At 44.9% G+C, this 22,272-nt stretch overlaps 1 protein-coding gene across 1 annotated transcript in view; it reads right to left on the bottom strand.

Annotated features, from left to right (window-relative positions):
* COL26A1 (collagen type XXVI alpha 1 chain) overlaps positions 1–20,607 on the bottom strand; it is a 213,743-nt gene extending 193,136 nt beyond the window's left edge. Inside the window, exon 1 of the mRNA XM_077836850.1 lies at positions 20,456–20,607. Coding sequence (XP_077692976.1) covers positions 20,456–20,607 — 152 coding nt within the window. The remainder of the gene's footprint in view (positions 1–20,455) is intronic.
* Between the last annotated feature and the right edge of the window lie 1,665 nt (positions 20,608–22,272).

Here is a 22,272-nt window from a genome sequence, read left to right as displayed (position 1 = left end):
CAAGAGCCAGACCTAGGGGAGGAGACTGGGAGCCAGGATGGAAAACAAAGGTGGGGGAGACAGATTTGAGGATAAACCAGAGGAAAGCCTGGGACTGGAACCTAGTGGAGCTGGGGAAATGAGATGGAGGGCAGACAGATCTGATGAGGAGCTGGGTTGTGGAGATGGGAGAAACTGGGATTGGCTAGGCAAGGACACTGGGACTGGGATGAGAAGCCTGGGAGCAGAGACTAGAGGAAAGGAGCAGAGACTAGAGCTAAGTGAAATGAATGGGACTGGGATAAAGAGCAAGGGGTGAGAAAGAGACAGGATTGGAACTTTGCCCACTGAAGCACACTCCCATCCAGAGCCTGGAATGGAACCCAAGATTCCCAAGTCTCACCATTCCTCTGATGTCAGCAAGTATCTGTGAAACCCACTGGCAAAGTGTCTCATCCCCTTTCAGTGCTGGTCCACATAGAGGATGCCAACCTATTACTGCTATCATGTGCAGTGTTAGCTCAAGTGCCAGAGGTCTGTGTGGTGCATCTGAAGGGTTAGACCCTGCTAATAAGCCACGTGGGTGTCAATATGATGCCACTTGTTGGCATTTCTATTTTCAGTTTGCTTTTTTAAAAGCCCTAGAAAATTACACACACAAATATGTTAAAGAACCTTAAGGTTGCAAAAGTCAAACTCTCAAAAGTTAAGAAATGCCAGAAGTGAGGTTGTCAAAGCGCTGTCCCTTCTGTGCAGTGAATGAGGCAGGGGTTCTGCGTGCAGAAAAAAAATAGTATGTGATCATGTAATTAAAAAGACTGTATCATAATGCATACACAAAAGGCAGAATTAAGGTTGCACAGGCAACCTTAATTTTTTTTTTTTGGGGGGGGGGGAGAAGTATTAGATATAGGACATGAGGGGGGATGGTATTGTCTGGCAGAAGGGTCCTGTTATTTATCTGTAGGATTTCTGATTCCCCTTATCTTGCCAGTGACATGTTATGACTGAATCAAAGCCTATCAATTGTCTGCTGGAGCCAGGTCCATCATCAAAAGTCCATCATCAAAGTGATGGGGGCTATTCCATGGCTTTAAGTTCTCAAAAGCGGACAGTGGCTTTCACTTCGAGAGTCCTCTTCCTGAAGACTTATTGTTATAAGCATTCCAGTACTTTGCAGTAATGTGGGAGAGCTGTAATCAATGAGGGGACAGTGGTTTCCGGCATTCACTTTGGGGGCAGGGGGAAGGAGAGAAAGCACAAAAATATCCATGGAATTCAACTTTGCTGAAGTTGACTGACTGGAATTTGGCATTGGATATCCATGCAGTATGGAAATCGTGCACAGTTACAACCAAGTATGTCATTTTTGCAAACCCGATAGCTCTCCATTTAAAAAAAGAAAAACCTGAGCCTAAACATTTTTGCACAGTTGGATACTCACTTGCAGACTAGTCTCCCGTCTTCATATTTCCAGGACATTCACAGGACTGGTTTGTTCCTTTATATAAATTTTCCCTTTTCATTTCAAGGGAAGATTTTCTAGAGAGACACTGATAAAAGCTGCAGGGCGAGAACTGGAGGGCAAAACACCATTTAAATATTTGTTTAAAATATACTTTTGTTTCTAAAGAACACAGTCAACTTTTGCCTCTGAACTTGGCTGTTTGTTCCTGCTTTATAAATCCATGATCTAGAACTGTTGGAACTAAATGCAAGGAGCCCAATTCTATCTCACACCAGTTTTATACCAGGGTAGCTATTGATTTCAGTGGAGTTACTCCTGACTTAACACAAGCGCAACTGAGATCAGAATCAGGCTATATAGATTTAAATGGTACAGTGCAGTATTTGATATTATAAATAGAAATAACTTGCTCTCCAACCTATAAATACACCTCCTCCAATAAAGCACTAATAAGACTAAGCAAAGCAATCTCCTGAACCTCTGAAAATAGGAATTGCTAATCGGTTACCTATGCACACAATCCTCTGAATATAAACATCCTAAAATGGAATTTAATTAGTTTCTGGTAAGATATCCTCCCTCAGATCAGGATCTGGCACCTGGTACTCTACAACACATGGTTTGCATTTGTAGGCCTTAATAGATAGTCATTAAGGATACAGGGTCTATTCCTGCAGCCTCTTTCCTCACACAAGTAGCCCCACGGGCTAATGTGTAGCACTGACTCAGGTTCTGCCTTCTGATGCAAGGCTTATGGCTCCTGTTGATGCCAATGGAGGAGATCATGTTCAATGGTGGAACTTTGCCTGGAAGGGGACTGCATTGTTTTATGAAATATATTTTTTTAAATAAAACAGCCCACTAAAATCAGGTCACATATTTAAGTGCCTAAATATGGACCTAGGAAACAAACTTTAGGCCTCCATTTTAAAATCTTTGCTATTGCATTTAGCACAACCCTCTTGAAAAGGTTACACTGGAGAGTCCTGCCACAGAGCTTTTCTTATCAGCAAGTCACAAAACTACTGGACTCTCCCCCATTTCTTAGCAGAGGTTTAAAACTGCAGAGCTCTGTTGTGAGGTTGACGTCATTCCATTTACAAGATACACTACAGCATACACAAACCTAGTCATGAAGTACCTCTGAATAATAGAAACTACACTCCAATAGTGAAAGAAACAAAAGTAAAATCATTGTTTCCCCCAAGCTCATGGGTAAGTAAACAAACTGACACAATGAACAAAATTCAGTCATTTGCATTGGGGCTCCCCATTTATTTAGACCTTATAAGTAGCAGCACCTCACTAGTTTCTACTAGTTAGAGCCATTTATAAATATTTCAGCTTTGAAAGCTCTAGCTCCAAGAATAGAAATCCCAAGGAGAGAATAATCACATCTACTTTAAAAATTACACAAGGGTTGATCTCACAGTTAATGTAAAATACTGAGCAGCCTTTTACAGGTTCCTACTGTGGACAAAGACAACGCTGGCCAAAATAGCAACCTCTAGTCCCCATGCAACATCATTAAAGGGCATTTTGCTACACAAAACCACGAACAAAGTCTTGCAGCGGAGGTTTCCTCCTCCACATTGAGTAGTCAGGGCTTGGGGTGAAGAATCTTGATGCTCAGCACTCAGTGACCTACTTGAGATGACCCGATCATTTGGAAAGCCTGATTTCCAAATAGGACAATGTTCCCACCACTGCTAACACCATCAGAAACAACGTTAACCACACAGTAATTCAGTGCCTTTTCTAGGCTTTGGCAGAATAGTCTGGTAATACCTTGTATGTCACCAGGATCTTTAAGTGTTCCAAAGTACCACTGAAATATGTAAGGAAGTATTGTAATTGTTGCCCTTTGATCAAATACAAGTGGTACAGAGAACCCTGCTGCCTTCTAACCAGCACTTAATACACTGGTGTTTTTCATAGCACCAGCCAAATCATATATCTCATCCACTGTGCATTCACACACACACACACACACACACACACACACACTCTCTCTCACTCTTCAAGGAGCTAATTATCCCACCAGATCACAGACATTTAGTGGCATTGTCTACTGAAAGCTCTGGGCTGTTGCACCAGAGTCAGAAAATTAAACACTGAAAACAAAGTCCATCTCCATTCTCCAGACGGATTCCATCCACTTTATCATGTGCTGATTAACGAACAAGTGATCTTTCACCTTTTTATGTAGTGACTTACCCAGCAGCATTTAGCATAGCAATTAGAGTCCAATTAGCCCTCAGTCTGAGGTCCATACAAGCCCTGGCTAAAGATGGCTGCTGCTGAAAGAAATGCAGCATCTGTTCCGTGTGTAGTTTTAGAGAGCTTATAAGTGTCACCTAATCTTGTTACTCAATAAATAAGGCTAGATGCAAAATGAAGGGAAAATGCATCACTCAGGTACATACAGGAGCCAAGTGTTTGTTAGTTTTAAGGGCATGCGTCTCAGGTTCAAAATAAAAGGCAGCAAGACCTTAGGCAAGATCCATCGTCTATTTCATTTTGACCATGACATTAATTTAAGCTGTTGCAATAGAGACGAATGCGAAATTAAGTTTGACACCAGATTGATTTGCCAAATCCTGAATATATTTTCAGAAGTTTGGTGAAATCAGTTACTGGTTAGTTTCCATGTCAAAAAGCGAGTCCATGTGTACAATCCAGTTCTCCTAAACAGCGTGGAATTAAGGAAGACAAATGGCTTTAAATCCCATTTATTCTACCATTCTGGATGATCAGCCTCTTTTAAAACATTGCCACCCTAGTTGAGCACTCAGTACAGTGTTCGGTTTGTATCAGACGGTACAACAGTCCAAGACAGAGGTGGGGCCACATCTTACCAAAGAGAAATTGAGCAACATGAGTGTTGATCTGTGTAGAATTCACACTCACTTTTACATATAGCCAGAAAGGGGAGGTAGACCCCCAGCTCTTTCTTCTGCTAAAAGCAAAAGAGTAACTCCTCTTCCTGGCTTGAGTAAGCAGCGCTCCCCTACAGCTCCTCTTCCTCACTTAGGCCAGGGAGAGCTTCCTGACTGTTCCAATCTATTTTAAAACCACATCAACATGCAATGGTTGTAGGCCAAAATGGTGGCTATCCAATTCCAGGGATTGGACCAGGGACCTCCAGAGCTAAAACCATGGAGTCTCCATAGCTTGAGTTAGGGATCCAGGCTTGGTAGGTAAAAGCTGTAACAGAGACCCATAACCCTCTGTGGGTCAGGCACTGAAGGATGGACACACACGGGTTACATTTGCCATTAAGCCCAAATGCTACCGCAAGCTGCAGATTGTGGAATTCCTCAGGGACCAAGGGAGGGAGGAATTCTCCTTCCAGGTTGTAGAGTATAGTAGTGTTGTTCCATGGTGCCTCCCAAGCCTCAAGCAGCATCTACAGCACCTGTGTCCACCCATGCCCCCACATAGGGTGAATGGCCAGTCAAGCCACAGAGTACCAGATCCACCTTCTCCACCCCACATCCCCGGTTTCTGAAGTGCCCAGGGAGCAGACACCCATTGCATGGGCTAGCCAAATCCCTCACTGGTCCAGTCAGGGCTGACAAATATACCATGTGAGCAATGCGTCTAATCAGACCAGCTGGAATTTTAGTTTGTGAATATTAGAAGCCCATGTCAAAGAGTCACGTCAAAACAGTTCAACAGCGAACCGTAAACAAGTCTATTGACACAGAGATCTGCTCCTAGACAATTTACAACCAGAAAAATGCTGCATTCGACAAATACTTTGTTTGCTACACATAGTTCACCCGGCTCTAGTTACAACGTATCATAAGGTCTTGATTAGAGGAGGAGGCTGAGCACATGTTCATAAACAAGACATGACCTAGAGTGCAATCCTTGCAATGAGTCAAGCGAAGAGGGAAAAATTATGAATCTCCAGCAAGGATGTATTGTAAATTCAAATGAATATTAAGAACCTTTGTCATAATGCTCCCTGCTTACAAAGTGCAGACGCCCCAAAACGTAGCCAGATCCCAAACTAGTGCAAGGGACACTTCTGTGACCTGCCAGTTGCTGTGATGACTATAACACTTTGCATTGCTATAAGATTAATAAACCATGGAGATAAATACAGCACCCCTGAGTTGACCATCAGCAGAAAGGACTGAACCTGCCTGACTTTTGAATCTAAAAGTATGAGCCTCTACTGCCAAGCTAGAGAAGCCTGCTCTCCTCGCCAAGACTGTAGCAAGCTGAGTCTCTCTATATGTGGACTAAACCATCTCTGAGTGGATGTGGGTTGCATACGTTAATAAATTAAGCCATGCAAAAGTCACGAGAAACACTTTTCTCCAGACGGGGAAAACTGAGGCAGAGAATTTACTTGCCCAAAGAGCACAGTAAATCTGCTGCAGAGCCAGGAATGGAACTCAGCTCTGACACCCAGTCTCCCGCTCTAGTCAGCGGTCAATTTTACCTAAAATTTTCCAGCAGTGACTAGTGTCGTCAGTGCCCAACTTCAGATAATTTACAGGGTCCAGTGTTAGAAAGAGCTTAACACCCGCTCTGAACAATCAGGTCCCTGTAAGCTCTTAAATTGGGCACCCAAAATCACTAGCCACCCTTGAGAAGCTAGATCTATGTATCAATTTACTACTTAGCTTAATAATCATTGCAGGCAGGGACCATCTTTTTATTCTGTGCTTGTGCAGCATCCAGCACAGTGGGGTCCTAGTACAGGAGTGGGGATTGTAGGTGATACAGTAATAATTTGGAAAAAGCAAAGCGTTGTTATGGAGTTTCACGTGTAGGGAAACAGGAGCATCAGGGTTGCAACCTGTTGTAGGATCACAGAGCAGAGTTTTGCCCTCTGACAAAACGGTCATTGTTTGGAACCAAGCCAAGGGCCACATTCTGCAGTGGAACTCAGAATAGGGGAGCTACCGTAAAGAACGGGACGGCTGTTTCTGTAACTGCGGTTAATACATTTCTAGTGGCAAGAACGGATGCTTTCAACCAGCAGCAGCTTTACTGCACTAATCCCAGCAATACCCTCTGCAGCCGTGTGTCTGCTCCAATGAGGAAGGCTAGGAGACTCCATCGCTTTTGTAGCGCCTCCTCAAACAAATATTAAAATGGGGTCCTGGAATGAAGTAAAGGAGTGAGGTCTAGTAGCCACTGAGTTACGAATGTGATTTTAATAAAGATTTAGCCTTTTCAAGGTGCTTTTATCCACACTGAGAAAAAGCCTCAATAATCGAAAGGCCATTTAACTGTAATGCAATCATGACAACTTCCTTTGTACTTGTCAGTGATTAGATGCATATGTGATTGTACCCCACCAGCAGCCCACTTCTCACCTTTCTGTGTACAGTGTAGTCCTGCTCTTATCCTTGGGATACTGCGTTGGTTACAGTGCCACAAAAAATTGCATTCAGAGGGGCTGACCTACAGCAGTCCCAAACTCATGCCAGTAAAACCCTTCTACCATGCTATCAGATTCAGAGTTATCCTGTATATTAGAGGCTTAAGTCTCCTTTCACTTACACCAACATCACGCTTGACATCTGCGGACTCCTTTACCCTGGTGTAAAACGGGAATAAAATAAAATCCAGCCCCTATTGCTGGAGGGTGTTGTGTTAGTTACAGTTAAGGCACACTCAGAGCTGCAATTAAAGGCCTTTTCAGATTATAGGCTTCCAAACTTTCCATCTTTTGGGTTGAAATTTTCCAGCCCTGGTTTCTGGCCAATGGTGATTTTAAAAAACAAAAACAAAAGCAGCAAACCCAGTTCAGCCATTTGAGAAAGGAGAGAGTAAGCGGGGGGAAGGGGGGTTTGAAACATTTCCTGATTATTCATGTGATAAACTGGATGGGGAGGGGAAAAAACAAGGAGCCAAAACAGGTGGCACCAGTGGTTGAGGTAGGGCAGTGCAGCAGAGAATCCCTGCCTCACGCAGTGGGCTATTGTAAGGTGGAACAAACCCCTTTGCATTTTTTGATTGTTTTAGGCTGCTTTTTTGTGTTAACAGATAATGAATTCGAGTTTGCTTTCTTGCTTGCTTGTTTTTTTAAAAAAGCAGACAATTCCACACAAAACAACTAAGTTAAAAGAAGATTAAGGTTGCTAAGTGAAGCATTCAAATCGCAGGAAGTGTCAAAGTAAAGGCTGCAGAGACAACACTCAACTCTGCCTCTCAGTGCAGCTGTATGATCATATACCATTATTGCCACAGAAGGCCACCTCAATCTGTGGGCTGGCTGGACACAACGTACACTGAAAGAGGTAGGGAGAGATCCATGTCTCATTCGGGGCCAAATACTATTTGCAACTGTACCTGTTGTAAATCTAGAATAAATCCATTCAAGTCCGTGGATTTATTCCAAGTTCACACTGATGAATCTGAAACCAGAATTCGGTCTGCAGTGACTAGCCTTGACCGTGTACAGTGAAGAAGATGAGGGCACTCATTTAACAGCGAGAACAGAATTTTAAAAATATACTTAATAAATTAGTTTTGATTTTAACGTTGATTGCCAAGTAGTCATTTTTCTTGTGCACCGTTCCTCACTTCGCCTTGCCATAGGTTTTTAAAATGTCACACCCTTGCCTCATTTACTGTGCATGATCCACTCAACATGCTGAATGAGCCAGGGCCCTTCTGAAATTACATGATAGCATGTTAAAGACTATGCTGCACAAGGCCAGAGATAAGGTTGCACATGAAAGCTTAGCTGTGCTGTTTGCTGACTTTTGAATACTTCACTTTAAAACCTTAATAGTCTTTTCATGTAGGTTTTTGGGGGTTGTTTTTTGCATGGAATATATCTATCAGTAGTGAGTGAAGCAAAATGCAGCCACCTATATGGCAAACAGAGCAGCCGTTTGACAGCTCAAAGCAATATGACAAGCAGTTTAGGAAAGGAAAAAAGAGTAAGCTTGCTATACCCAACTGAAATTGCAGAACAGCCGAGTTAGTATTTGTCACTCAGTAATATTAGCATTGAACATAAATTAGTGGTTGCGATAGGCTGTAACGCAGCCTATGCTGTAACAAATGGGATGAATTTAAATAGGATATTTCTCTTCCCCACCCCCCATCATATAGTGCAGACCCCATACGTAGAAGCATAATAGACTAAAGCTTTGCCAAACAAAATCTGAGAACAGGTGCAGGCTGAAAGAGGTTTCTCTTTCTTTTAACATAATCAGTTCCTGTGGCTCTCTGTTAGTACTAGCCTCAAACAATGTGAGGGAACATGGAATTCAAACCAAATGCTAGTGTTTAATTTCCAACATCAGGTACAGCACAGCTGATGTAAATGCCCCCACAAAGTGAATTTTGGCTCCTGAGCCCACAGGATGAAAACTCAGATGCAGAGCAAAGACATAAACCAAAGTGCACTAAATTAAAGACATCAAATTCTCGGGCTGGCCTAATCCACAAGTTAGCAGAAGCGTTTGGTACCAAGCAGCTTGACTTCTGGTTGCTTTCCGCTCATGAACTAGCATTTAGACAGAAGTTAGGAAGTATCCAACTTCTTTTATTACAGCATTTCCACCTTCCCATTATGAAAGTCAGCTCTTCTACAGGTTTCAGAGTAGCAGCCATGTTAGTCTGTATCAGCAAAAAGAACAGGAGGACTTGTGGCACCTTAGAGACTAACATTTATTTGAGCATAAGCTTTTGTGGGTTACAGCCCACTTCATCAATGCATTGAATGGAACATATAGTAAGAAGATAGATAGATAGATAGATATATACACACACATACATACACAGAGAAGGTGGAATTTGCCATACAGATTGTAAGAGTCTAATTAATTAAGATGAGTTATCAGCAGGAGAGAAAAAAAAAAAAAACACACACTTTTGTAGTGATAATCAAGATGGCCCATTTAGACAGTTGACAAGAAGGTGTGAGGATACTTAACATGGGGAAATAGATTCAATATGTGTAATGACCCAGCCACTCCCAGTCTCTATTCAAGCCCAAGTTAATGGTATCTAGTTTGCATATTAATTCAAGCTCAGCAGTTTCTTGTTGGAGTCCGTTTTTGAAGCTTTTCTGTTGCAGAATTGCCACCCTTAAGTCTTTTACTGAGCAGCCAGAGAGGTTGAAGTGTTCTCCGACTGGTTTTTGAATGTTATGATTCCTGATGTCAGATTTGTGTGCATTTATTCTTTTGCATAGAGACTGACGGTTTGGCCAACGTACATGGCAGAGGGGCATTGCTGGCACATGATGGCATATATCACACTGGTAGATATGCAGGTGAACGAGCCCCTGATGGCATTACTAATGTGATGAGGACCTATGACAGTATCACTTGAATAAGTATGTGGACAGCGTTGGCATCGGGCTTTGTTGCAAGGATAGGTTCCTGGGTTAGTGGTTCTGCTGTGTGGTTGCTGGAGAGTATTTGCTTCAGGTTGGGGGGCTGTCTGTAAGCGAGGACTGGTCTGTCTCCCTTTAAGCTGGAAATCAAACTTCTCACCATATAAGTTGGCTGATCTAGGAGCTGCTTTGAAAGCCTCACAGATGCCAGTAACCACCTGGAATGAGCTCACAGATGTAATTATAGAGTCTTCGATTGTTGCAGAGGGCTTTACCCAAGCAAATAGATACGTTGCTGTAGTTTTTGTGACAGCTTCCAACAGGCCTGCCCCTTGCAGATCTTCAGAAGAGATTTTAGCAGTCTTTTTAATTACACTAACAGAACCAAAATATTTTTGTTGATTGGCAAAGCAGAATTCTATTATTTCAGCATGTGCTATATAGTCATTCAAAAATACATCTGTAGGGTTACAAGTCTAAGGGATTTGCACTTAGTTATAGAAAAGTACTCTTTGTGATATATATTAGTGGTTTACAGTAACATGAGCCCACAAGACAGTGTGACAATTCAGATTAACCTGATTGGCTCCAATGCCATGCCGCATACTGCAATATGCTACAGTGAGAATATATTTTGTTGCAGGTTATGTTAATTTACAGCAGCACTGGGCCAAGTACTGTAAGATCCTGCCAGACCAAATTGCCCCATGTGTGCTCATTTCCCGCCCCCCCCCCCCAACATGCTACAACACACGGGAACTTTGCAAAAATATGTTTGACTTCACATGGCTCCACATACCAAAACTAATTCTCATCTATTCCAGATTCAACAAAGGCAGCCAATGCAGGACTGCCTATCATTGTGGCACATTTTAATGCAAAGGTGATACGCTTTCACTCAGCACTCTCCTGCCAAGAGTCAGCTTCCATCAGCATGTAACACACAGAGGCTTCCCAGGTGCATGATAGACTTCAGAAGGATTGCCACAACTCACACTGGTTCACATGCTTCTGTACCGCTTCCACAGCTGGGAGAAATTCCACTGTGCCATCTTCTTCCCTGGAACACTCCAGCCAGAGTCCTTCCTAGTCAGCACCTCTGATTCTTCTCCTCTTTCTCTGCTGGCTCTCTCTGCTTGACCTACTAACTGAAGCCTTCTGTGCATAGGTCAGGTGGAAAGTAACTCCCACAATATAAGCCACATCAAGAGACTGAGGGGGGGGGGAGAAAAAGAGGGTTCCCCCACAAGTCCTCCTGTTTGCCAGGCACAGTTGCAGGAAAGGAAACAAGGAGTATGTTCACATCTATACTAGAAATCATTTAATATATTAATTTAGCATAGAATTTTATATTTATAAAGGGTGTGTGTGTGGGGCGGTGTATATATATATACACACACACACACACACACACACACACACACACACACTTACTTACCCTTTTAGGGCCTAGTGGCTTCCAGCCAACAACCTTACCACACCTGAATAAATTCACTCTCATAGCCATGCCTAGAGTGAAGGATTCCAATTTTACATATGGGGTAACTAAGACAGAGGGGAAATCCTGATTCCCAGACTTCTGGGACAGCCACTGTGTTAGATATTTATGGGAGCCCATTATTCTCTAGGTGGGCAGAAAAAAATAAGTCTCATTGGCCACCTTGTTGACTGGATAAATGGCAAAAAGACCCAGGTCAGTTTAGCTCTTCTGTGTGAAGATCCAAACTCCTCTGCCATTCTCAAAAGCCAAGGCAATTTGGCCAACTAGGCATTGTCACAACGCCTCTTAGATAGCACTTCATTTGTAATGAAAAAGGTGCTGGGGCCAGAGCTCAAGCTATTTTTTTACTTTCATAATGGATGCAGCCAGCCCAGAGGTCTGGGGAGAAGAACTGCTAAGCCTAGAGGTGCCAGGGCTCAGCTCTGTTCTTAGACTTTAGAAGTACTGCATGTTAAAACAAAATACCGAGATTAGGTTAACCAAGGAATTTAACTCCCTCCTCATTAGTGTCTAGTTTAGTGGGAAGAAAAGGAGTACTTGTGGCACCTTAGAGACTAACCAATTTATTTGAGCATAAGTTTTCGTGAGCTACAGCTCACTTCATCGGATGCATACTGTGGAAAGCGGTAGAAGATCTTTTTATTTTTTTAGTTTAGTGGGGTTTTCCCATGTTGAAACTGTGAAGCCTAAGTGTATCAAGTTTTCCCTCTATGTTGTCAGTGTCAGACAAGCTGACAGCTCAGTTCACAGAGTCCCTGCAGTGTCAGCCTTAAATTCGTTAAAAACAACAACAGTGTAAAAATTCCCTCAAGGAAGCCGCAGTGACCGCCAACTAAGTAACGTTTGCCCAGAGATATGCAATACTGAGTGACAAGAGCTCGCCAATGTTGTTGTGTGCCAAACATTCTTTAAGGGGAAGATTTTCAAGAGATCAGAACTACTGTGCCAAGTTGTTTTAAAAAAATCTGGCCCCAGTTGTGGGTGTAGAGCCCTTCTGAAAATTTTTTAGCTTTCCTCTATCTAAGCTGACTACGGGAATTAAAATAACTGACCAAGACTCAAACTATACCTTGAATGAAGCCAAGCCAAGCATAAGCAACCAAGACAGCTGGCCTTAAGAAAAACCTGGAGCAGAACAACTCCTGGAGAGCAGGGAAGGGGACAGTGATTCCAGAGGAAACTGAACAAGAGTCCCAGCAGCTGATATGCACTGAAAAAAATCAAGACCACCCATGCCAAACAGGAAAGGAATCACCTTCCCCAAAGAGACACACAGGCAATAGAGCATTACTCATGCTGGGAGTCCATCACACATCTACTCCCAAGAAGTAGAACCCAGTAGCATTGTCACCAACTAAACCTTCAAAAAGGAGTTTAGATTTTCACACAGAAGAGCTAAACTGACCTGGGTCAGGGTCACGACCCTGCTGCATTTAGAACAACAATGAGAGGAAAGAGTTAGAAACCTCCGAGTTTAATAAGGACTGAATAGCACGCAACAAAGACAAACTTCTACCCTTCCTTTCAGAGTCACCACATCTCACCAGGCTACCAAGCGATGTGACACCAGACCAATGGAAAACCCAACTTAGAGACATTATGTCACCAGAACAGACTCCTTGGGCAAATGACATTGTTAGCTGCTTCCACAAGCAGCTGCCTTGATCATTAGCCTTTTTCCACGATTAAGAAAAGCAATTCCACCAAGCTGAAGAACCTCAACACCAGCTCCTTGGACAGACATATGAGCACAAGCTTGAAGAGTGCTCAGCACTCACTGGGAGGAGGCAGAGAGGAGTAGAGCAGGTACTCAGCTGGTACTACGAGCTGAAGACAGCATATAAGTTTCTGTGCCACGCTCTGACCTAATGACTCCATCCCTGCACCTCACAAGAGCGATGCAAGACGCAGGACTGGAGGTAAAGAAGAGACAGAGCAACCACAGAGGTGCTCAGCATCCAGTCTCAGAATCTAAATAAATGTAAGGGGACTGCTGCCCCCTTACTAACATTCAGTGGGGGTGTTTTGGTTGGCTAGCTCCCAGTACTAAAACGGGAAGGGTCTATGAGAAACCAGGACCCTGAGACTGATAGTCCCCAGGAACAATGGGGAGAGGCCAATGCTCCAGGTCAGCCTGAATGACAGGGCGGGCAGGCTAATCAGGGAGTCAGGAGGCCAGGGACGTCCCGTCCTCCGTGTGAGCTGGAATTGCCTGGGTCAGACAGAGTGGGAGCCGAGCTAAGGAGAAAGCAGGGGCCCAAGCTGAGCTGGGGAGCAGAGCTGGGCCAGATCCAGAGGGACCAGAAAAGCAGCCCAGAGAGAGCAGACCCTATCCTGGGAGCAGAGCTGCAGCCCCAAAGCCAGAGACTCAGCCCAAAAAGAGCAGACTTGCCCTAGGAGCAGAGCTGCAGCAACCAGAGCCAGAGGGGCCAGAGAAGCAGCCCAGGAAGCAGGTCAGTGCTGGGAACAGAGTCACAGAAGCAGCCTGCAGAGCAGGCCTGTCCTGGGAGCAGGGCTGCAGCAACCAGAGGCAGAGGGGCCAGAGAAGCAGCCCAAGGAGCTGGAGGCAGAGCAGCAGCAGCCGTGCAGAGACCGAGTGGTGGAGCTGGGACTGGAGCTGTCCGGAGCTGGGTGCAGTGAGCAGCTGGGGAGACCGAGGGGGACCCTGGGCAGCAGGCCCAGCACAGGGAGACGCCTCAGCCATGAGGCTCTGCAGGCCAGGCTTGGATCATAACCCCGACAGGGCGGGGGCGACACTGGGAAGAAGGGTCCTACCACTTAGAGCCTGAGAGCGCGTGGCCACCACCAGAGCAAGTGTCCAACCCAGAGCATCCCTACTGCACAGCCAGGGCTGGAGCAGGAGGCCTGGGACTTACAAGGAACAGACTGTGAACTGCCCTGACGTTCCAGAGATGCTGTTTGTGATGTTCCCTGCCACAGGGCGGGTTGATGTGTTTCCTTTAACCTTTCCCATTATTCCTTATTCTTTTTAAAATTAATTGTTGATTAAATAACTTGCATTTGCTTTAACTTGTATGTAATGGTCAGAGAAGTGCCCAGTACAGAGAGAGTACCCTGGAGTGGGGACACCCTAGCACCTGTCCTAGGTGACCACAGCAGGGTTGGGGGTTGAGCCCCCCAGGAAACCTGGGCCCAGCCTTGTTGTGGTTATGAGGACTCTGCCAGACAGGAGAGTGGAAGGGGAGTCCTCAAGAGCAGGGAGGCCACTGGGTAAAAGAAGTGGGAGCGAGAACTCAGATCCTTTCGCTAGCCCACTTCACCGGCGTAGTGCAGAAGCCAGGAAAGTTCCCCACAATAGCAAGACTATTCCCCCACTTACATAAGACTCCATGGAGCCATTTTATGAAGTGAGTAGAAGGGAGTCAGTTCCTACTGCCTGAGCTGAAGTAAAGCCAGTGTGCTACCCTACAGATAACCAGATGCTTGGAGTGGACAATCACCTACCACCCCCCTGGTGTGGAGCAGCCCTGTAGACATCCTGTATGCCCTGTTCTTATACTTCCCTCTCCCCATTCACAGAATCCAGCCCACAATTTCTTCACAAGAGAAGAAACAATTAATCAAGTTCCTTCCTGATGTAATGACATGGACTGCCATGGAGTTGGACCAGGGATGAACGATCACAGACACCCCAGGACCAAGTGAACTTCAATATTATCTATTCAGTCCCCAAAAGATGTCCACACAGAAGGTGAAAATATCATACCAGCAACAGAGACACGTTATTTTGTACAGATGTGTGTTTATTAGCTATTTTAGGGTTATTGAAACATCATAATGTCCTACACTAAAGTTATTAATTCTGCTGCTCCTGTCACTTGGTTATTTGTGTTTCCCTCTTATTATTAGCTCATCATTTCTATAGTATCTTTATTGTGACATACCCCATTCAGAAAGAGATACGAAGCCCAAGGTTCCTCTTTCCATACCTGCACGTGAAAGAACAGCTCAAGGGCTGAAGCTTACAAGAATGGGACTCAAAAGATCCTGGCCCTGCCACAGACTCACCAGCGGATCGTGTTACAAGGAAGGTTATGCAATCTCTATGCGTGCCCAGTACTACTCACCTACTTCACAGCCATGAGGCAAGAGTCAGTCTATTAATGTATGTGATGTGCTTGGACAGCCTGATGAAAGGCTAGCTCTGTAGAGAAGCAAAGAAATAACGTCTCAACCCAGTTTCACAGAGGCAGGAGAAGCTACGCATGGGTTAGACACACTGGAGCCCTGACTGTGCATAGCCAAGATTAGAACTGAATGTATACATTTCCATATGATAGCATGGAGTAGGCCCAGGGTACTTTACACTAACATTAAAAAAGGGTGTAGTTATTCAGCTCTATTCCTTTGCCCCCAGCAAAACGGAGTCATGCCTAGAGCTCTCTCAGAATGCACGTACCAGCTGCAGTCTATAGATGGTAAGAGTAGTGCTCAGCCTATAGAGTGCTCATCTCTCCCTCAAAGAGTTTGCTGTGATGGTGGAACACTAGGAGTTTTGAAAGCTGGCTGTTAGGATATTCAAACTGAGCTTCCCAAACCTTTTCAACTAATGCCCCATGGTTTCACTGAATAGTTTATGGGACGTGCAGGGCTGGCATTAGCGGATAGCAAGCAGGGCAATTGCCTGAGGCCCCATGTCACAGGAGGCCTGCAAAGCTGTTATATGATTGGGCTCCGGTTCCTTAGTTTCTGCCCTATGCCCCAGCAAGTCTAATGCTGACCCTGGGGACATGGAAAAGAGATCCTCCTATCCTGAACATCACACAGCTGCCTTCAATAGATGCCTCAACACCATCCCTCCTGTGGGCCTCTGCAGAAAAGTCCTTCTTGAAGGAAAATAATTGTTTCCCTTCGTTTCTAAAGCTGGAGGAAGCTCGACACCTCTGAAAACTAGGCTCAAAAAGTGTTTCACATTAGGCACCTAAATATCAGTGGCCGCTTTCAGATATTCAGCCCTAAATCACTGCACAAGTTACACCTTCATCTAGTTCTATTCCTTTGCTTCTATGTGTATATTCATTTTAATAGTAGAAAAAAAATGTAATATCAAACCAGAACTTCTCAAGTACATTATTCAATTTCATAAGTTGTGACCTGGAGGGCTAGACCAAGTGGTGCCCCAGGCAAGGCCCCCCCTCCTTCTATTTGTTAAACTTTTGAATACCTTATTTTTATTGCATTTGTAGCCCTCTTCATGATTTCAATGCACAATTTGTATGTATGATTTGTCTGCCATATAAGAGGATAAATTTGCATGCTAGGATCTGCAAGTCCGGCACCCCAGGAGGTCACCTGCCCCCTATATCTGGCCCTGGGGGCAGTGTTTTTACTGCTGCTCTTAGGTGTTATGGTAATACACCCACCCACAACCATCATCTTCATTTTATAGTTGCACCTAAAGGCCCTACATCAGATGATGGCTCCACTGTGCAAGGCATTGTGTAAATTTGTAGTAAAAGATAAATCTGATCTAATAAGCAGGAACTGAGATTTTAGAGATAACTAGGCCTAGGTTGCTAGCTTTAGGTATTGTAAAATTTAGTGCTGTATTGATTGTTAGACGCTTCATACAATCCAGATACACACGGCCTAGCACCTTTATCCCAGAAGCTCAACCGAAACATCAAGCCTGTGCGGACAAGGCTCTAAGTGCCATCCACTCACGTAAAAATGAGAGTTGGGGGATTTCATCACCTCTCAAGAGGAAGTCCCTGAATTGTCACAACACCCTTTGCATGAGGTAAGGGCTATTTGACAGATGGGGAAAACTGAGGAACAAGAAGAGTGAAGTGTCTTTACCAAGACACACAATAGGTCTAGAGCTAGGACTAGAACCCAGGAATCCCAGAACCCAGTGTTCTACTCTAACCACTAAAACCCACAACTAACTAATAAACCATACTCACTTAAGATGCCCTTCCTTTGCCTATTCTGAGAGGCTAGTTTGACCCAAAGAGACATCTTATCTTTTCCTTTGCCCTAGCAAGGCCCAAATGAACAGAATATTAAGTACATGCCTGAGTGCTTTACTGAAGATGGATAGACTTGGACAAATGCTTGAATGGCTGTCAAATTGGAACCTAAATCTCTTTTCTCCCATGCAAGTTTGCACACATATAATCCTGGAGCAATGCATCAGTCACATTATTTAATATTGTACTGTTCTTTATTTTAGGCTACGTTCTCGTGGCTTAGCACTACTCTTATCATTGCTGTTTTTAAATCTCTAATACCATTTGTTACATTTGAAGCCTACAAATATCAACAAATGCAGGTTTTCAGAAAAACAAACAAATAAAGTGATTGAAAAGGCAAGACAGGCCTATTATTTTAGTTAAGAAAAGCAGGAGTGTCCCATCTCCTTCCCCCACCCATACGTGTTTCTACTGCTCCAACGCCTTTTCCTTAGTGCAGGAGAATGAAATGTACATGGAAGGAAGTTATTCATCAAACAATTAGAAAGCCAAGACAGTAGGAGTTTTCCTAAATGAACATGATTTAGTGGAACAACAAAAGGAAAAAAACAGTGTCTGGAATTCCAATGCCATTCCTACATCTCCATGCTCTTGCAGTTAAATTTGTTAGACCATTTTAGTCATCTTCCACATAAAGCCCCAGCATGGAATACAAAAGTCAGAGGAAGGCTAAAGTTGCCATGTTGTACTGATACAGGAAACTAGTGCAGGAGGGCTCAATGGCTTGGCAATAAGCTAAAGATCCCTTTTACTGCTTGGTTTCCTGTTTGAGTATAAACCAAGTAGTTTGTGACCAACAGCGCTTGCCACATGATAGACATTTGCCATCTCCGGAGAGATGCAGTCCCTGGGATCTGCAGTAGCTCAGCACCAGGCTCTTGGGGGCTATACTCCAGTCCCTGAGCAGCCATGCATTCAGACTACAAACATATCACCACAAATGTAGCAGTTTTAGTAGAGACCCCAACTGCTGAATGACTCAAGGGTCTCAGACACCACAGCAGTATAAAAACCCAGATAGATAGGTTGACAAGTCAGGAACGGAACCTACATCGCAAGTCCCCACAACATGTTGATCCATTTTAGACCACAGCTATCCCAACCTAAATTTCACATTAAGAAACAAGTCTCCCAAAACAATCCCAACATTAGAGATCATCAAAATTTTTCCCAATGGAAAAAGTAGTTTTGTCAGAGTAGATGCTTTCCATAGTACAATGTCAATTTCAACCAGAGTTATTTTCCAAAGGGAGATGCTAAATGAGAAATCTACTTTTTTTTTTGTAATCAAAATGAATTAACCGTTTCAGATTTGAAACTTTTTAATGCGTGAAATAGTTCGATATTGTGACTCGCTGTCCCACTTTCCAACAGGAACTAGTTTTGAAGGGTCAAAATTTCCCATTGGCTGAATATGCCATTTCTGGAACAGTTCCACATAAATGTTTCTTAATAATGTTATATTAGTTCTATTCAGCGTAGTTGCAGTTGTGTTGGTCCTAGGATAGAAGAGAGTCATGTCATGGAGAAACATGTCTCTTACATTAGTTCCATAATTTTATATTATGTTTGTCCCGTAATTTTACATTTACAAACACAGAGTAAGACATGTTCCCTGCCCTGCCATGCTTACAGTCATGCGTGTCAATGCTTTTGGGGGTGGGGGCACTGATCCAAGCCTATAATATAGGCTGCAAAAAGGCTGCTGCAGCCTACCCTGCTTTAAAGCCAGGATAAACGACATGGGTAGGAGCTCCTTTTTACACTAGTGTTAACTCATCCGCACTCGGGATTTGCACTGGCACAGCAAAGAGAAAAGCAGGGTTTACAAATGCTGAATGTTTACCACTCGTGCTCTGATTTTAAGGGGTTAATAGATACAATACTGAATTTTAAAAAGTGATTTAAATCAAGATACTTTTGAAAGCCTCCTAAGCCACTTTGAGTTACTGTGCAGAGCTACTCATTCATTTGAACAGCTGTTTTACTTCTAGAGAAGCTTAGGGAGAAAGGGGGAGGGGGACACAAATCTAAACTGTTTTCTCTGTTAAAGCAACAAGACGTAATAAATTAACGGTGATTTACATTAAATTCATGTGAAACTGTTTCAGGGTTTGTTTTGCTTTACCTGGAGACTGGTTCCCCTTTGAACGCTGTAGCCCTTGTATAAAATCTGTAATTAGGGTTTTTCTTTGTTGAGCTGAACAACCCAGGACTATAATGGTTCCCTCTACTGGCATAACATGTTACATTTCAGTCATTTTTAAAGCTACGGTTCCATGTAGCCTAGTGGACACAGTCTGGGGATATCAGAAGACTGTGGTTCCAAACCCTTTTGGGGTTATGTTTTCATTCAGAATTCCTCAACGCCTGGTTTGAGGGTCTTATTTACAGTGCCCAAGTCCTCAGTTTAATTAGGGCTTCCTAAACAAAGACTAATTGATTCTAACAGGTATGACGTTTCTTAGGGTGCATAAAAATGCACCATGCGCTTTTGCAAGACAGGGTGAGTCAAAAGAAAAGGAGGACTTGTGGCACCTTAGAGACCAACTAATTTATTTGAGCATAAGCTTTGGTGAGCTACAGCTCCCTTAGTCACCCTAAAGAATCTCCTGTTTTCCTTGGCCATTTAAACCTGGTCTCTTGGGGCAGTTGAGCAGGGCTGATTTTAACAAGAACTTGGCTTTTCTGGCACATGTTGAATGATGTTGATCAGATGAGCTAAATGCTCAGCTTCTCGGGTCCCCAGCGAGTAGGAGAACCACCTCGGGGGCTCCCTCTGGGATGGGCTGCCTCCTACTGGCTAGTCTGGGGGGGGGGGACGGGGACAGAAAGGCTCTTTAACAGAGGAGTTTCTACTCTCTACTGCCAATGCATCAGCTTGCTGGGGAGACACCAAAAGCCGCATTTTTTAGATGCCCAGCGGGAGATAACCCCCAGCCACAGGGGTCAAGGGGACACTTGAGCGTTGTAGAAGTCGGTGCTTCCCCATGGGGGCGGGTACAGTCGCCGGAGAAAGTTTCCATTCAACGGGGACTCACGTTTCACCGAGAGAGAGAAGGGGGTCGCCCCCCCCGGTGGACGCGGCCCTTGCTCCAGCCCTGCCGCTCAGTGCGGGACGAGGCGAACGCCCCCGGGCCCGCCGCCGCCGCCGGAGGAGGAGGAGGAGGAGGCCGGGCGGGTTTACTCACCGGCGGCTGGCGAAGCCGCTGCCCGCGGATCCTGCGCTCGGCTCGGGATAGCTGTGCTGCAGCGTGGAAGCTGGGAACGGATAGAGGAAACCGGTCCCTAGGGTACATCCAAGGAAACAGCCCCACCAGGGCAGGAAGAGAGCCAGGTTCATCTCTGCGGCTACAAATACAACCGAGAGGCGGACGGGGGGGGGGGGGGGGGTCACAGTGACATGCGACTAGCCGGGGTGGAGGGGGGGGGGGACGCGTGAGAATTTGGGGTTCTAGGGGCCGGAGCTCCCCGCAGGGCACCGATGGCGAGCTGCTGCTGCTCCTGGCTTTTAAAGGGAAGTCAAGCCCTCTCTGCGAGCTAAGCCCTGGCGGCAGCCTTTTCAAATTTGGTGAGGTTGGTGCAGTTCCGTCAAAGGGGGCGTGGGGTTTCTCCATTAACCCTTGGAGGACGTGGCCAGAGACCCCCGCGGCTCCGGCGCTTCCCTTGCGAGAGGCGGCTGCGGGGCTGAACGCGCGCACACGTGCGGAGGATCGCGGTGGAATTGAGCCTTGCAAGGGAAAGGGAGAACAGACGGGTCCACCTGGACCCGGCCAGAGCCGGATTATTTTTGGACCCAGCCAACCCCTCACATTTGCACTGCCTAAACGGAGAACAAGCCTAGCTATCCCTGTTCGTCCCCCAAAAAAAAACTTCCCCCACCCACCCCCCTGGCAACAGTATCACAGAAACCCAGATTCGGCTCATTTGTGGCCCCAACTACCCAAATTCTGATGCTTAAACAGAGAACAAGTGGGGGGGGCACACACACACAGACACCCCCCAAAGCACAAAACTCTGGATCTCGCACCTTGATCCCAATAACGTGTGGTCACAATCCTTAGTCCAAACTTCTGTTTGAGCGAAGAATAAGGTAGCCAGTCCTGTACTTTAATAATCTGGACTCTAAATTTCCCCAGCACAGCAAAAACTAACAAATCTCTCTGATTCTGAACCTGGATCCTGCCAAGTTTTAGCTGCAAACCCAGCTTGTGCCCTCAGAGTACAGAAAAGTGTTGCTTCTAATATTCCTCCAGAGCGGTCAGGACCCCAAGCACACCCGATCCAAGGAAACTGCAAGATCTCTGATTTGGTATCTGTACCCTGCTGGATCCAGCTAATTTCTGAATGCAACACACACACACCCCCACACACACACACACAAATTATTTTCCTCCTCCACAACAAGATAATCCAAATCCCAATGAATCATGGTACAAGGAACCTCTCAGAGGCAGGGGATCAAACAAGGTTTTTGCAGCACCATTGTACCAGGATGCCTTGGGACCTGGGCTTTTTAGGTGAAGTTGGAGCAGTGCTTCTATATCGTGATTGGGAAATTGCAGGGCACATGCTGTTAAAAATTCCCAGATTTGGGGAAATTTCCCAGGATATAGAAGCACTGAGTTGGAGTAGTTTAACTTGATCTCCCTGTAGGCCGCAAGATTGGAGAGCTTGGGAGAACCCAGCTTTTATCCAGACCTGCTATCTCGGTTTCAGTGGCTCAGGTGCCACGGCCCCAGGGTGTCTGACCCTTTCCATCCACGCTTCAAATCACTATGTGATTAATGGCTGCCTGTGACTTTTTTAAGGTGGATATGCTCATTTGTACCTCGCCTGTCTTTTGTGTTTTGGGGTAGGGAAGCACTACTGAGAAGCTTGGAAAGTTTCTTCTCTACAGTCCTTTCCTGTTTATAATAGAGATTTTTGTGAACCCCCTTCATGATTGCAGGGGTGGAGGGATAGCTCAGTGGTTTGAGCATTGGCCTGCTAAACCCAGGGTTCTGAG

This window comes from Eretmochelys imbricata, chromosome 17, assembly GCF_965152235.1.
Source record: "Eretmochelys imbricata isolate rEreImb1 chromosome 17, rEreImb1.hap1, whole genome shotgun sequence".
NCBI lineage: Eukaryota > Metazoa > Chordata > Testudines > Cheloniidae > Eretmochelys > Eretmochelys imbricata.
This window is presented reverse-complemented; position numbering and strand designations above follow the sequence as displayed.